The sequence below is a fragment of the Phyllostomus discolor genome, chromosome 8 (genome assembly GCF_004126475.2).
Source record: "Phyllostomus discolor isolate MPI-MPIP mPhyDis1 chromosome 8, mPhyDis1.pri.v3, whole genome shotgun sequence".
Lineage (NCBI taxonomy): Eukaryota > Metazoa > Chordata > Mammalia > Chiroptera > Phyllostomidae > Phyllostomus > Phyllostomus discolor.
This window is the reverse complement of record NC_040910.2, coordinates 92,225,750-92,242,082: the sequence shown is the minus strand read 5'-3', so window position 1 is coordinate 92,242,082 and position 16,333 is coordinate 92,225,750. Positions and strand designations below refer to the sequence as shown.

The following is a 16,333-nucleotide window of genomic DNA, read 5'->3' as shown; positions in this document are numbered from 1 at the left end:
AACTGAAAAGCTCTATTTTCTTTCTGTCATCTATGAATAGTATACCATCTATCCCAAATACTGGTTCTCTCTCTTTTTTCTACACATATCTTAACATGAAGGGGGGAAAGAAATCTTTCTTTTTTCTTTTTCTCTAGTTTGGGGACTTTTTGTACAGTGTAAAACCTTAATATGGAAAAAATAACTCAGTACAGATATTAAGTAATTATTGTTTGTTTTTCTAATATATATTTATTCTTAGTTATATGCTACTCTGCTATCCTTCGTAAATATATTCAAATCTGGGTTCATCTGAAAGCTTTCTATTTAGCCATTTAGATTTATTTAAATGGCTCTTCATTTATATCATTTGTGATTATAATTAGAATTTCATATATTACATGCTTTCCTCTTTCTAGGATCTATATTCTCATTTAGAAAATCTCTGGTCTTATGATAACCAAAACCTTTTTCAGCTGATTTTCCAAGAGTATATAATATGTATTTGGAAGCATCTAGTAATTATTTCTCTTCTTATTATGAATTTAAAGAATGCCGCCCTGGCCAAGTAGCCAAATTGGTCAGAGCGTCATCCCAATATACAAAGGTTGTGGGTTCGATCCTTGGTCAAGGCACATATAAAAATCAACCAATGAATGCCTAAATAAGTGGAACAACAAATCAATGTTTCCCTCTCTCTCTCTAAAAAAAAAAAAAAACAATAAAAAATTTAAAAGAATGCATGGCCACCTTTCCCAAGTTCCCGACATCTTTACATCCCCAGACAAGACCAAAATTAAGAATAAGACAGTACTTTCCTTCATTACTTCCTCTACCATATGTATGGAACATGAAATTTCAAGCCTCTATAATACTATTGTCCTAGCCTTGACTGGTGTGGCTCCATGGACTTGAGTGCTGGCCTGCAAACCAAGAGTCACTGGTTCAATTCCTAGGCGGGGCACATGCCTGGGCTGAGGGTCAGATCCCTGGTTAGGGGCACATGAGAGGCAACCACACATTGATGTTTCTCTCCCTCTTCCCCCTCCCCTTCCCTCTCTCTAAAAATAAATAAACAAAATCTTTAAAAAAAATACTCTCCTATACCAATTAATTATATAGTTTAACATTTGACTAATTTAACAGTTCTATTTGTTACTGCATGTATCTGATTCTTATTTTTCTGATATAACCTAAGCTTGGTGAAAGCAAAAATCTACTAGAGTATTACCTGTCTCTCGCAGTGCATGGTACAATGTTGGCCATACAAAAGATGCCACAAAAAAACAAACAGAAAAACCTTTTCTGGCTAGAATTAAGGTCATTACATACCTTTCACAATAGATAAGCTAGTGGTCACTGAACGACCCAAATATCAGCATGAGGCCCACTACTGAACCAACATTAAAATATGAGCAAGAGATCACGTTCTAGCAAAGCAACGTAAAGAAGCCTTTTCTATGGGTTTAGCTGAACCTTGAGATGGAGGGATGTCTGAGCCAAATACTTCAAAGAACTTCTGAGACATAACCTGGCTCCACCCTAACACATTCTTCTTTTTTTTAAAGCTGTCTACGTACCTTATAACATCGTGTATGGCAAGGCACTTTAAGGTCAGAACTACAGATGTCAAACTAGTTCTCTTAATCTCAGGGATCACGTGGTCAGGCATACACTGGTTCCAGAAATCTTTACTATAGATCCGAAAGCATTTTCCTGAGGCAGTCCTACCAGCTCGGCCACTTCGCTGTAACGCCTCACTCCTTTAGAAGAAAAAAAAGGAAAAGTCCCCAAAGTGTTCTGTGGGTTTCCTAAGCAATTCACTTCCTATCCCTGAACCAACCAGAAATTATCTGATCAGCCGTCCTTTGAACAAAAAGACTTGACAGAGAGACTTACTTTGAAATCGGAACCACTTCCAGGATGTCCAGCCCCAATCTGGGATTGTGATTTAACTGCTTCACAAAGCCACCGTCTACCACGTATCTAAGGAGAACAAAAACCAGTTAAGTTTTTAGAAAATAAGAAAAGACCTGCTCATTTTCAACCACTTTGGATTCTCCTTTTCCACCAAACTAACAACTACATGCTGACTTCTATGTTAACTGTAAAACTTGAAAGTCAAGAAACTGGAGCCCTTGCGCATTGCTGCTGGAAGTATAAAGTGGTTCAGCCAATGTGGAAAATGGTTTGAAGGTTCCTCGAAACATTAAACAGAGAATTACCGTATGACCAAGAAATCCATTCCTAAGTATGCACCCCCAAGAACTGAAAACAGTACTCAACAAGTACTTGTAGATGTGTGTCCACAGTAGCAGTATTTGAGAAAAGCAAAAGGTTGTCCATGACCCATTAAGAGCTGAACAGAGGCACAAATTACAGTTTGTACGTATAATGGAATATATATCATATTCTGAGTTACTGCTTAAAGGGTACAGGGTTCTATTTTGGGGTAATGAAAATGTTTTAAAACTAAATAGATGTGGTGGTTGCATAACGTTGTGAATGCATTACATAATGCTTAATTGTTCATTTTTAAATGTTAATTTTGTTACAAAATTTCTCCTCTTAAAAAAATAAACAAACTTGACACTCAGTTCTAAAACATTATAATGGGTTCAGAATCTAATTCCAGCTAGCCTTTAACAATACCACTGTAAGTCAGTTAAATGGAGAACAAGTCATGTAACAAAACAACTAGGAATAGCAGTAAGTCCACCACTTACTAAGGGAACATTCTGAAACACACTATTTAATAACTTTTGCCTTTGCTGAAAACAGAAAACTGCAGATTAATTTATACTCAGGAGAGCTGCTCCACTAAGCCCTTAGTGAAACCATTATTTTTATTTATATATTTTAAAGATTTTATTTATTTACATTTAGAGGTACAGGAAGGCAGGGAGAAAAAGAGGGAGAGAAACATCAGTGTGTGAGAGATACAGTGATCGGTTGCCTCTCACATGCCCCCAACTGGGGACCTGGCCCACAACCCAGGCATGTGCCCTGACTGAGAATTGAACTGGCAACCCTTCAGTTTGCAGGCCAGAACTCAATCCACAGAGCCACAGCAGTCAGGGCTGAAACCATTATTTTTAAAGTAAAGGAGAAAAGGAGAAGAAATTAAACTTCCTTTCAGATCTGCGTGATCATTTTGCCAAAAAGAAATATATTCAATTTTGGAGATTTGGGTCCAGCCTTCCTATGGTAGAAAGACTTAGTTAACAATATAAAATACATTGGGCAAAAGATAATATCTGAAAGGAACATGTTTCAACAGGCTGAAAGGACTTCATTCACATTAGCCATGAGTCTAGACTTACTTGCCAGTGTTTCTCTACTATATCTACCTCAAAATTTCATGGCATCATTGATTACATTAAATAAGAGACCTGCATCATAGTTCATTTCATAAAAAGGTGAAAAGTGAGAAACAGTGTCTCCAGACAAACACTTGGATGTACACAGCTTACTCTACCGGGTGAAGCTGCCAGGTGAGAAAGGAAGAGATCACTACAGGTATATGCTGGTAATGGGAATACAGAAAAACAGACCTGGCTTCCTATTTAGCGACACTCTCGAAGTACTATGCATAATCTTAATTTGGGAAAAGAAAGCTACAAGTTGCCAAGTACAAGTAGTTAAAAAGTGGGATCAGAAATATTACGTACACTTCCTACTCCGTTTCCTATTCATTGCAATCAATAACAACAAAAATGATAGGCAATTACAAGTTAAGCAGGGAAGAAAGGAATTAGCAGAGGGCACAATGAAGCAAACTCAATGTTTAATGATTAGCTAAGTGGTTTTCTTGGCTTTAAAATAAATTTTAAAAGTTGTACCTGATTCCATCTATTGTCAAAGATGTGGCAGAAATATTAGTAGATATGACACATTTTCTAATTCCAGGTGGAGGTGGCAAAAATATTCTCCTCTGTTGATCTATAATACATGTTAAAAGAAAATACTAATTTATAACATGCATTTGTCAAACTCAAGTTTTGAAAAACTAATTTCCATTAAAAGTTGTCTTTTCTTCACCTCTTTATCTTGAATTCAAAATACAATAGCAAAACTATTTTTTCCTCACCTTTCACTGTTAAAACTTCAAGATACATGGAATCACAGAATATTATTGCTAAAATAAACCCTACAGTAGACTCTTGTTGTAGGTCATCCCTCCCTTTGAGAAGATTTTAAAACTGTGGACCTCTTTTGCATTAAAAAACACATATGCACACAAACAAAATATTTCAAGCAATTCCCATCCGTGGACTACAGATTAAGGACCTCTCTCTGCCTTAAAGGTTAATTAGGTCAGTGGTTCTTACTTTTTTGGTATCTGCCCAACTCATAACTACCTGTCTAAACAAGTAACCCCACACTCATTTCCGCTACACATTTGGAAGGGCGGGCCCCAGCAGTGATGCTTGGAGTATGATACCTTGCTCCTCTGGTCATACTTTACTGTACCAAGGATAAACATCTCCCCCAAGACAGGCCAATTTGATTCTCTCATGAATCTGGAAAAGGGTCCAAGAGATGGTCAATTTCATTAGTCTACTCTCTTGCAAAGAGGAAAAAGAAACTTGTGAACCACAGTAAAGTGACTAATGTAAATGAAGGAGAGAAGACTAGTCTAAAGAAAGAAAAAGATGAAGCAGCCACGAGAGTTGAGAGTATTTCTGGACTCCTGACATGTCCCAGGCCCCTTAAGGCCTGGGTGCAGACTAAGTAGAAAGATGGGTTTGGCCAGACTCCCTCTCCTGCCAGGTTATGCAGAGAATTGGGCAAGACAGCTGAGAATTTCTTCAAGGAAATAACTCCGCTATGGGCAAAAAGAGTTAGGTGTAGGCTAGTAAAGGACAGTCTCGATGCATTTTGAAAATTGTTGACTCAGGAATAGTAGAGTGGGTTGACAAACCAGAAGTAACCATCAGAAAGATGTTTAAAACTGAGATCAGAAATGGCGGTAATGACAAAGTCCAGGATGTAAGCTTTTGAATGTGTGGCTGAAGTAGGATGAAGATAAAGATCACTAAAGCTAAAGAGGTCAAAGAACTTCCAAGCAAAGAATCTGGGTGGATCATCTATTTCAATGACCTCAAAAACCTAGGAGTAATCATTCCAGGAAATACATGGATATGAAAAGTAATTATTAGCATTTCTATACATATTTTTCATAAGTCTTTAAAACTTTTTATATGTGTTTACTACTGTATCATACATTATATATTAGAACAACATATATACATATACACATACATATATATATATATATGTAAGTCTTTTTTTAACACATTTTTTATTGCTGTTGTTTTTTAAAAGAAAGCCCTGAGTGGTGTGGCTCAGTGGGTTAGTTGGGCACCAGTAAACCGAAAGGTTGCTGGTTCAATTTCTGGTCAGGGCACATGCCTGGGTTGCAGGCCAGGTTCCCAGTTGGGGGTGTGCAAGAAGCAACCGACTGATGTTTCTCTCCTTCTCTTTCTCCGTCCCGTCTCCTCTCTCTAAAAATATATAGATAAAATCTTTAAAAGAAAGGAAGAATGAAAGAAAGAAAAACATTTCGTATGCCTGGCTGCATATGATTTCCACAAGAAATGCCCTTATTTGCATAGAAAGTTCACCTTTTCTGCTTGAGCAACCTCCAGTTTCTCTCTTTTCAGCAGCCAAGAAAATCTTAATAAAACCTGCTTTCCGATAAAGTACAAAGGTTGTTTTGCAACAAAATCTTAGCAAGATCCATGTATTCCCAACATATAAAACAGATGAAAGCTAGACTATTATGAGAAAGAAAAGGAGTGGCAGGGACAAGCACAGTGTTAAGCTCGTGGAACTAGGCCAACGATCTCACTTTATAGATGAGGAAACTAAAGCCCAGGGATCGAGTGGCTTGACCACACAGACAGGCCGATTTAAAACCAAGCTGAAGCCCCGGCCAGGTAGCTCAGCCGGTTAGAGCATCATCCCCATACACCAAGGCTGCATGCAGGTCTGATCCCCAGTCAGGGCACATACATAAATAAATAAATGAATGCATAAATAAATGAAACAACAAATCAATGTTTTTCTTTCTCCCTCTCAAATCAATAAATAAAAAAATAAAATCAAGTTGAATGATGCTGCTATTCTTCCACATCATTCCAAAATTAATTTCAAAAGTAAAAAAGTGCTAGAAAGGCAGAGTTTTAAAAATACCTGTAGAGAAGTTTTAATATAACTACCAAAATAATTCCCAAAAGACCTATTGAAAAATCTGATGAAAAACATAAGTGTTAAAAATTACTTTTTTGATAGTTCTTAGACTTAGGTAGCACGTACCTTCCAGATGATTCACAGGAATTATCATACTACTTTGTAGTTCAAATTATGTTTATATATTTATTGCCTATTTACTCTACTACAATGTAGCTCTGATGGAGTAAGGACATTCTCTTTATATATAAGACATATCCCCAGAACCTAGAACAATGCCTCGACTATAGGAAGTGCTCAGTAAAGTTGAACGAATTCATAAATAAAAAATGAATTATATACATAATTAATTAAGATCCTTCTACCTTTGAAATTTCATGTTACCCTAAACTTTTACCTATGTTAGAAATGTCCTTTCTAAACATATTTATCTATAATCAAATCTATTTTGAAATCAATCTATTTCTAAAAGTACCAATCACCAAAATTTAAGTGTCTTTACCATTTTGTTTACTATAATCAATGAAAAAGTGCTGAAACTGGGGTTTTGACAGGACTCATATTTGTTTCACATTTACATTTTATCCAAACACTTTAACACCATATTCCACAAGCATAATCAAATGCCAGTCTGTCTGTTTATAAGGGTTTGGAAGAATGTTAAATACATGTATCTTAAAGCACATTCTCATTCTCCATGAAGGAAAGGGGACAGAGTGAATACTTTCATTAAGATGTAGTAATTCTCCTGATTATTTCCATTCCCTGGTTTTTCTACTTAAGAAAGATTCTGATATTCCTTATCCCATCTATCCCAGCACCTAATAAGATACTTGAATGTTATTAACTGGATGAGGGGGCAGACTAACAAAGAGGTGGAAGCAGAAAGATGTTCCAACGTCTACTAAGAAATAAGAATATTGAGGGGAAAATATTCAACTATCTTCATGGAGTAATGCTCCTAAGATACATATGCATATGACATAGTATATGTTAAGGCCAACTGATACTTTCTCATAGAATTTCTTGTCCCATATTGACCCCAAAACATCCCAAAGCAGAAATACATCTTAGAGAGACAGAGTAAAAGGAACATAAAGCAATAAACAGAAACTGTCAAAGAAGAAAAATGAATGAGGATTCTAGAACAGAACGAAGAATTAAAACTGTTCAACTCCAGCTCTATCCCTGCCCCAGATGTCATTTTTGGGTGAATCAAAAATGCCTTGAGAATTTTCACTAACACGGCTGAAAATGAAATTCCTGACACACAAAAGGTTTGAGAGAATCCCTACATGCAGTTGAAAGAGAGAAAGTAACTAAAAAGTAGCTAAAGAAATATGGAAGACAGACAATCCAACATAAGAATAATTGGTATCCCTGATGTAGAGAAACCAATAAAGTTATATTTAAAGATATAACACAAAAAAATGTCCCTGAAATAAAGAATTGAATTTGCAGACCAATAGGGCACATCAGAAAAGATCACCTGTTTGTGGTTGTGGTCACATGGATAAGTACATTTGTCCAATTCCATTAACTATAATACTTAAAGCAGGCACAGTTTATTGTATGTAAATTATACCTCAATAAAACTGATTTTTAAAAATTAGCACTTCAATTCCAGGAAATTTTAATATAAAACAGTCAACACCAAAAATAAAAAAAGAAAAAAAAAGAAATATATCCTAGAACAATTGAACTTTAAGGGTAAAAACAGAAATTTTCAGGCAATCAGACAGAAAAAGCAAATCACTTACAAGGAGGGGGAAAAAAGCCAGGCTGGCCTCAGACTCCTCCGCAGCAACACTCAATGCCAGAAGACAACTGGACAACGTCTACCAAGTTCTAAGAAAAAGAAAGTGTGACCCAAGAACATAAAACCCAGCCAAGATGTAGTTCAAGTATAAAGGCAAAAGCCAGACATTCTGAAACATAAAAGAGCAACAGAAAATAACACTCAAAAGCACTTCTATTAAAAAAAAGTTAACCAAATCCAACCAATCTAAAATTAACCAAAAATAATATAGAAATGGAAAACCATGGTTAAAAAAAATTGATGGTAAACACTAAATACATCTGAATGATGTAAAAATAACTAACAAAAATTAGAAGTGGAGGATATGAGCAAAAAAGTACTTAAATCCTCATTGGATAAGATCTCCAGTCAAATATGGTCTAAAAAGAAGATATTAATATTTTTCATCTTTTTACATTTTAAAGCAATCTTTTATAAAATATTCTCTCACGTGAAGGTTTACTTAAAGTTTAACAATTCCTTCAAGTAAATTCAAGTAAAATTATACACCTTTCTGAAAAGCAACAATGCCCTGGCTGGGTGGCTCAGTGGGTTAGAGCATCATCTCAAGAGGCCAAGGGTGTGGATTTCATCCCCAGTCAGGGCACATACAAAAATCAACCAATGAATGCCTAAGTAAGTGGAACAACAAATTGATGTTTCTCTCTCTCTCCCTCTTCCTCTCACTCTAAGGGAAATCAATAAATAAAAAATTAAAAAGCAATGGTATAATCTCACTTTTAAAAAGCATTTCTATCAACCTACCTACCTATTTAGTTATCTTTCTACACGTGTACACAAGCAGACACACACACTCTTGAAAAATGGTTTTCCTAATGTTAAAGATGGTTATTTCTGGATGGAGGAATTTGAGGTGATTTCTTTACTTTTACCTTTGTAATTCTGCATACTCTTGAATTCTCTATGATAAAACTGTACAATTTTCCCTCAATTGAGTAATTTTTATTTAAAGAAAATTGGTGCAAATATGCTGAGACATTAACAGTGTGCTAATTCTGCAGAGTGGAAAATGGATTTTTTTGTATTTTTCTGTACTTTTAAAAATTTCTACAAAGGGCAAAAAAACCCCATAAAAGAACACATATAACATAATTCCACTTTTTGTTTAAAAACCTAAACAATAAAAATATATTTAAATGTATAAAGAAAAGTCCAGAACAATATACCTCAAAAGACTGATAGTCATCAGTACTTAACCATGTGGTGGGACCTGAGTAAGTTTAATTATTTTCCTACTTTGATTTTTTTTTAAGTATGTATTTCTTTATAAGAGCAAAAAAAAAAAAAGTCCCATTTGGGGAGGCTTCACATACAGTAAAAGTTTTTATGTGAAGCTCACTAACCTTACTCCCCTACACCTTTACTCTTAACATTTAAAGAAACTATTGTAAACAAGGCACATTTTAGGTACCCGCCATACTGAGGCAAAGTCTTTGTTTTATAGGAAGAAAGAAAACTATTTCGGGATTTATGCAATAATCTAAGTGAGCAGATTTTCCTCACTTCAAATGATGTGCACTAAGTGAGATAAAACTCCGTTCCTTTTCTTCATGTATTCAGGAAATGCACACTGTTTTATCACCTGCTACTGAGTAAACAACCAGCCATCAAATACAGATGCACCATGTGACCTCGGGAAGATCCCTTAGCCTCTCTATCTGTAAAATAAAGTTTAATTATGCAACATATATATATATATATATATACACATGTGTATATATATACATGTGTGTATATATATATATATGAGTACATGTGCATTCTTCTAGAGAAACAAGTCATGACTTCCACTGCCTTTTCAAAAGAATCTGAGGCCCTACCCTCCAAAAGAGGCTAAGAAGCACTGAATTAGACAATTACTTTTAGTGCTAAAATTGTCTAACTCCATGCAAATATTTGTCACTTATGTAGACACAGGTATATTTCAGTTCCTAAATTTTTGTGGGGTTGTTCTCCCTAGATGCATGACAAACCTGAGGAGGGACTGTAATACCTCAAACCAAAGAAGTAAGTCAGAAGAGCAAAAAGGTTTGAGAGCAGCAAGAAAAAAGTTCCAGACAGAGCATTTGATGAGACATTCCAAGAACGTCTGCAGAAAGTAAAAACTCTGGAACCTAGTCTAACAGATATTTAATCGGGGCTTTTTCAACATACCGTAATTGCCTTCAGGAAGTTCAGTCTCTTAGGAGGAGACAACCATAGCACAAGGCAGAATGTGTGAAGTGCCACAAGAGGCACAGCAAAGCTGTGGTTCAAAGGAAGAAGAGATCAAAGCCAGTGATGAGGATGGAAATCAGGAAACATTTTTTATGGAGTTGGTGAAACACAGTAACAGGGTTTCAGCCAGTGAAAGAGGAGAATAAAAGAGAAAGGAGTTGTTCAAGTTAAGGAAATAGCCAACACAGTCACAAAAAAATGATGTGGGAGGAAAAGAACAAAAAATACCACCAACACTTCTAGCTTGAGAGAACATCACAGAGGGTGGGGGAGGGGAGAGTTAGGCCCAGGGAGCAAGACCATGTAACCTAGGCTGGAGAAAGGATATACAGCACCTCTTCATTTGTGATAGGTGGGAATTTTTTTATGCCAATTAAGGACATATTTTTAAATGTTTCTTGCCCTGGCTGGTGCAGCTCAGTAGGTTGGGCATGGGCCTGCAAACTAAAAGCTTGCTGGTTTGATTCCCAGTCAGGGCACATGCCTAGATTGTAGGCCAGGTCCCCAGTGAGGGACTCATGAGAGGCAACCACACACAGTGATGTTTCTCTCCCTTTCCTTCTCCTTCCCTTCCCCTCTCTCTAAAATTAAATAAATAAAACCTTAAAAAAAAAAAAAAGATGTCGCCCTGGCTGGCGTAGCTCAGTGGATTGAGCGCGGGCTGGGAACCAAAGTGTCCCAGGTTCGATTCCCAGCCAGGGTACATTCCTGGGTTGCAGGCCAGAACCCCCAGCAACCGTACATTGAATCTTTCTCTCTCTCTCTCTCCCCCCCTCCCTCCCTTCCCTCTCTAAAAATAAATAAAATCTTAACAAAAAAAAAGAAAAAAAAGATGTCTCTTTAAAACACTCAGCCATGCTCATGACTAGCCCAGAAATAAGCAACTATAAAATATCCACATCGTAATTTTTACCTAGTCAGTAAACCTAGATGTGGGCCATTTCTGAACCCCCTTCACTACAGGCCACAAGCAGGAAACCCTTCTCTTCCCTCTCCACACTCCCAAGTGCAAGTTTTCTGTTCCTGAAGCATAATAGTAAAGAAAGGAAATAACACGATAATAGTGTCTCTCCCCACCACCACCCAAAGTAGCAATAATAAAGAAAATAAGTGCTGTACTATATTAAGCAGGCTTCAAAAGCCTATAGTCCCAGAAACCTAACACTCTCCCTACTTCATCTAACTCCAACTCACCCATTACTCCGTGCCTCATCAGCTCCATCTGAATGCCATTTTGCACTGTTATAAACTATTGTAATAAATACAATTATGCTCATAATGGATCACCGTAGCTTGCCCTTACAGTGCCTTTGGAACCAGAAAGGAAACTAAAGTAAACAAAACCCTGTGGTAACAGCTTTCCTCAGGCCCAGTCTCACACCTTCACCATTTACACATACAGTGGGAATTATAGCTGAAAGCAGGCTGAAGTCATGCTAGAAGGATACTGAATGCCAAGATATTAAGCTGACACGTTAATTCAGCTGGCAATAAGGAATAGCTGAAGGTACCCCACGGGAGACTGACACAATCAGAGCCGTGCTGCTGGAAGACTGCGCTTACCACCCACATAGGATGGTACATGAAATCAGGGAAAACAGGTGAGGAGGCTATGTTGCCAACCCAGGAAAGCAGACTGAGGATCCCAGTTCTAACAGTGACAACAGAAAAAGAAAAAGAATGAATAACTTGAATAGGACAAGGGTAAAAAGAAAACCTGCAGGAGTTGCCACTCGTTTGGATCAAATTATCTGGATCAACAGTCCCCAATCTTTTTGGCACCAGAGACCACCAGTTTCCTGGAAGACAGAAGGGTTCCAAGAAATGGATAGACAGGAGGCAGGGCTCAGGTGAGCTTCGCTCACGGCCAGGCTCCTAAAAGGCCACGGACCCTGATATAGATGATGTGATGCACAGACCAGAAAGCCCAGCGAGGAGATCCAGGAGGTCTAGACCGTGGGAGTGGGTGTGACCCGGACAGCACTTTCGGGAATCATCCACAGAGAAGTGACAGGTGAGTCCTAGAAGCCAACCTCACCAAAACAGAGAATTCTAAGAATTAAACCTTAGAAAATAGTCACATAGAGAAGGGCACAAAGGCTGGAGAGGGTGGGAAGGCAGAAGCCTTAGGGAAAGGCAGGACAGGAGAACCAGGTAATTAGAGTATCTCAAAAGAAAGCATTTCAAAGAGATTTATTATCAAAAAATCAAAATACAGAATAGCCATGAGATGTGAGAAGTTACTAGCAACTTTTAACAGTATGAAAACTAGATTTCAGGATGTTAAAAAAGCAAGAACAGGTATAGAACATTATTTTTAATGTGGCAATAAGAAGAGAATGAAATTTTTTACTTTATATGGAAAAAGTATAATTAGTCAATGGTTAATAATAAAGCAACCATACTGTATTTAATTACCTTATCACTTACAAAGTAAATTTTAAGAGTCATTACATCAAATCCCCAGAAAATAATAAGAACCTTAAACATCTAATAATGACCCTAAGAATTCCCTTTAAGATGTAAAAATCTAAAAATAGATTTCAATATTGAGAGCAAGGGCTTAATAGCATCACAAAAGAAATTTCCATAATAGTATGTGGTCTGTGGTTATTTAACAACACATAGTCCTGAACATTTTTTGTTACTATTAGAAGAACCACCTATTCAACAAAAGCAAAAAATACACATAAAAAATAAGCATGTAAATGCCTTTTACATTAAATGCAAATCTCATTAAACTCTAGACAGCTACAGTTAATTTCCCTTTAGATTTACAAAGCAAATTCCTAATAAAATAGTCTTACACAAAAAACTCTTAATTTCATTTAACAGCATTTATCATGAACGAATCAGAACAAGAGTTTGCATTTGTTCTTTGAATTTACATTATTCTTGGAAAGTAGACTAATGTATGGATACTTAAAAAAATCCACCACGCCTAGTCTCAGATGTATCTGGGTATGTATGATTTCCAGAAAGTGTGTGGCTGCAGCAAACCAGGTTTGACTTGTGGCATTACTAGCAGGAAATCATAGTCCTTATTTCAAAAAATTACCAACAGTATTTTTGTTCTGCTGGGAGAAGACACAGCTCACTTTTAACAACACTAAGGGGCATGTTGAAAAAATAAATGTGAAAAGACAAGGGGAAAAAAATCTCTCAAGGGATGCTGGTTTTCTTAAGTTCTGTTTCACGGTCTAGGTGTTAGTTACAGGGATGAGATCAGTTTGTGAAGGTCACTAACCTAAAAATCAACACTTAGGATCTGTGTACTCTTCTGTACATATGTGATTGTTCAATAAAATGTTTTTTTTTAACCAGTCAAATTTTCTATGGTAGTGAAGAATTACCTGTTGTCATGGATCCATAACATGGCAATATTAACAACCCGTCTAGTGTGGTGTCTTGAACATCATAATCGTAATCCACAGACTCTGCCATCTGAAAAAGTAACTCACAACTTTTTTCGATTTCAAACTGACCTGAAACAAGGGGGGAAATAATGTCAGCAACTGAACAGCAAAATTAATTTTAAGAGTGAAAAAAAAAGGCCTTCTAAATCAAAATCAGTTTTGCAATAGTTATTTTAAAACTCCCATTTTGATCTAAAGGAGATGAAGACATAATTTGTACCAAATCTCAACAATAAAACAAAAAATAAAAGAAACACCAGTTTCTAAGGAATTTAAATCTCTAAAGGAATCAACATGTTTATAATATAATCTTTAAGCCTTTCATCTTGTTAACACGGTATTTGAAGAAGATCCAGTAAAGTTCATCCTTAATGTAGGGAAATCTAATCCAGGAGATACTGCATTTAGGTGTAATACTTAAGTAACCTCAAAAAGGCAGATTATTACAATATCTCACTTCTGACATCCTTACAAGACAGAGTAGGAAGTAAGCTATGAAATGACTCACTTCTGTTCATAGGATGCCGCTACTTGAAGAATCACATTAATCTAGGATGTAACTATTCTATTTTTGACCTGTAAAGAAGGCTCATCTATGAGACATGGATTCCACACCTTATGTACTGCTATCATAAGTACCATCCCACCACGCAAAGAAGAAAGGAGCTGGCAGAATGTCCCCTGCAATAATGGAATTAATCATTCTGATTCAGGACTAGTATGGTAACTCCTCTATGTAAGACAGACTAATAAAAACATGAATAATTTAGCATTTAATATCTTCCTATTAAAGGTCAGTGTGTTTTACATGTTTACTAATAACACTGGTGTTTTTAATGGCAATACAGAATTACCTTATATAAGATATAAAATCTAAAACTATTTAGATCATCATAAAAAGCTAGGGCAACATGAGTAGTACCCAGATTTCCCAAGAAAAAGAACACTTTATCGTGGTGTTACGTCCCTTCTCACCAACAGTATGCTCATTTTAAACCTGATACTGAAATGCTCACCAGTCAGAAAAACCAAGATGTCTCCAGCCATTTCATTCAAATGGATATCCATGGTCACTTTCACAATCTAAAGCAAGAAACACAAGCATAATATGCTAGTGGAAATTCAGCCTCCCTCCCACGTCCCACTGTTCCACAGAAAAATTAAATTTGGTTCTCAAAATTCCTAGAACCTGTAAGGTCTGCCATTAATAGGAAACAAGTAAATTATCAAACTATTCAATCAACTAGAATCACAGATTTTTAAAAAAGACAAAAAAGGATGCCAAGTAATACCGCTTGAATATAGGCAGTATTTTCCCGATCTCGTGGGCCAATCAAATTGCAGAATTTTTCTCTGACCGGGTAAAGCCTTCCAGGTATATCAAATATTGGACAATTTCCAAAGAATGCAGAGAGCTTGGCTAATTCCATAGTTGCTGACATCACCACGACCTTTAAATGCTCCTTCCTGTTAGAAGACTTCTCCTGAAATAGCTTCTTCAATAAACCAAATAAGATGTCCTGAAAGAAAAGTAAATTTCTATTAAGTCACAAAAACACATAACGACCAACTCATTTTAAATATTTTACTTTCCTAACCAAAGAATTCCTTTTTCAATTGGTTAAACTGTAAGAGGAGGCAATTCTCTATGCACTAAAAAGCTACCCCAAAGTAAACTGTCTAATAAATAGCCAATATATTAAAATACTCACTGTAGTTAGAGTTCTCTCGTGGGCTTCATCCAAAATAATGACACTGAACTTGGTAAGATTTGGATCTCCCAGAATATGTTTCAATAAACATCCATCAGTCATATATTTGATTGCTGTTTCCTAATGTTCAAAACACAAAGTATATCAACACACACACGTATGTATGTACATATATGTATACAGTTTCACAGAAATTCACTCCTGCTTTGCAAACTAAATTTTCCCCCAAAATGTACACACATTAAGTGCTCAAACTAACCTAACTAAATAAAAGAGTACCTAAAATTGTCTAGTAACAATGATGGCAAATTACAAAACTTTTGATCTCTACAGAGACAGGTATGCAGCACGAAGGTGCGTGTTCTGGGATAAAGCAACAACAGCGACCAGTTAGGCAGATACAATGAAGTCAGAGAAAACTGCTGAGATAACACAATGGTTTCGGGTGAACAAGTTGTGGGAAACAACAATGAATCGGGCTTCGTTTCCCTGTCTCAGCCACTACTTTAGGGGACTCAGGAGAAAAGGTAAAGGAAATGGTTAGGTGTGTAATTTCCTCCCAATTCCTTTCCTGCTCATCCTCCTATTAAAAAATTATTAGTGCCAGATAACTAGTATTAAAGCAAGATGAGAATAAGGTGCAAAAGCTAGGAGTTAACAGTATGACATGCATAAAACAATGGAAGAAAATAAGAGAAAAATCCACAGCAGTGACTACAGTGACTACTAGGATGGCAAAGACGGTATTTTGGAGAGTCATTCTGAACCACAATTCCATTCCCATTAGGGACCATATGTAGATCAGGGATTATTTTATATCTAGTATAGGATTAAGAAATCCTAAGCAAATGTAAACTACAACTATCAACTTTTAAAAAGAAAACAATTTAAAACTTGTTGGTGCCATGAATATAGAAACTGCTCAATACAAAAGACTTTCTCACCGACTTTGTTAATTAAGTTGTCAGTTTTCCATCGACTTCAAGAATATAAAA

At 36.4% G+C, this 16,333-nt stretch overlaps 1 protein-coding gene across 2 annotated transcripts in view; it reads right to left on the bottom strand.

Moving 5' to 3' along the window:
• Positions 1-16,333, bottom strand: part of DHX40 (DEAH-box helicase 40) — a 37,658-nt gene that overhangs the window by 18,314 nt on the left and 3,011 nt on the right. The window contains exons 4-10 of one of the 2 annotated variants that reach the window (XM_028519389.2): positions 15,339-15,458; positions 14,919-15,146; positions 14,643-14,709; positions 13,564-13,695; positions 3,822-3,921; positions 1,879-1,965; positions 1,560-1,742 (exon numbers count right to left, since the gene is read on the bottom strand). In XM_028519389.2, the coding sequence (XP_028375190.1) occupies positions 1,560-1,742; positions 1,879-1,965; positions 3,822-3,921; positions 13,564-13,695; positions 14,643-14,709; positions 14,919-15,146; positions 15,339-15,458 (917 nt within the window). The remainder of the gene's footprint in view (positions 1-1,559; positions 1,743-1,878; positions 1,966-3,821; positions 3,922-13,563; positions 13,696-14,642; positions 14,710-14,918; positions 15,147-15,338; positions 15,459-16,333) is intronic. The other variant, XM_036033579.1, reaches the window with a different exon arrangement.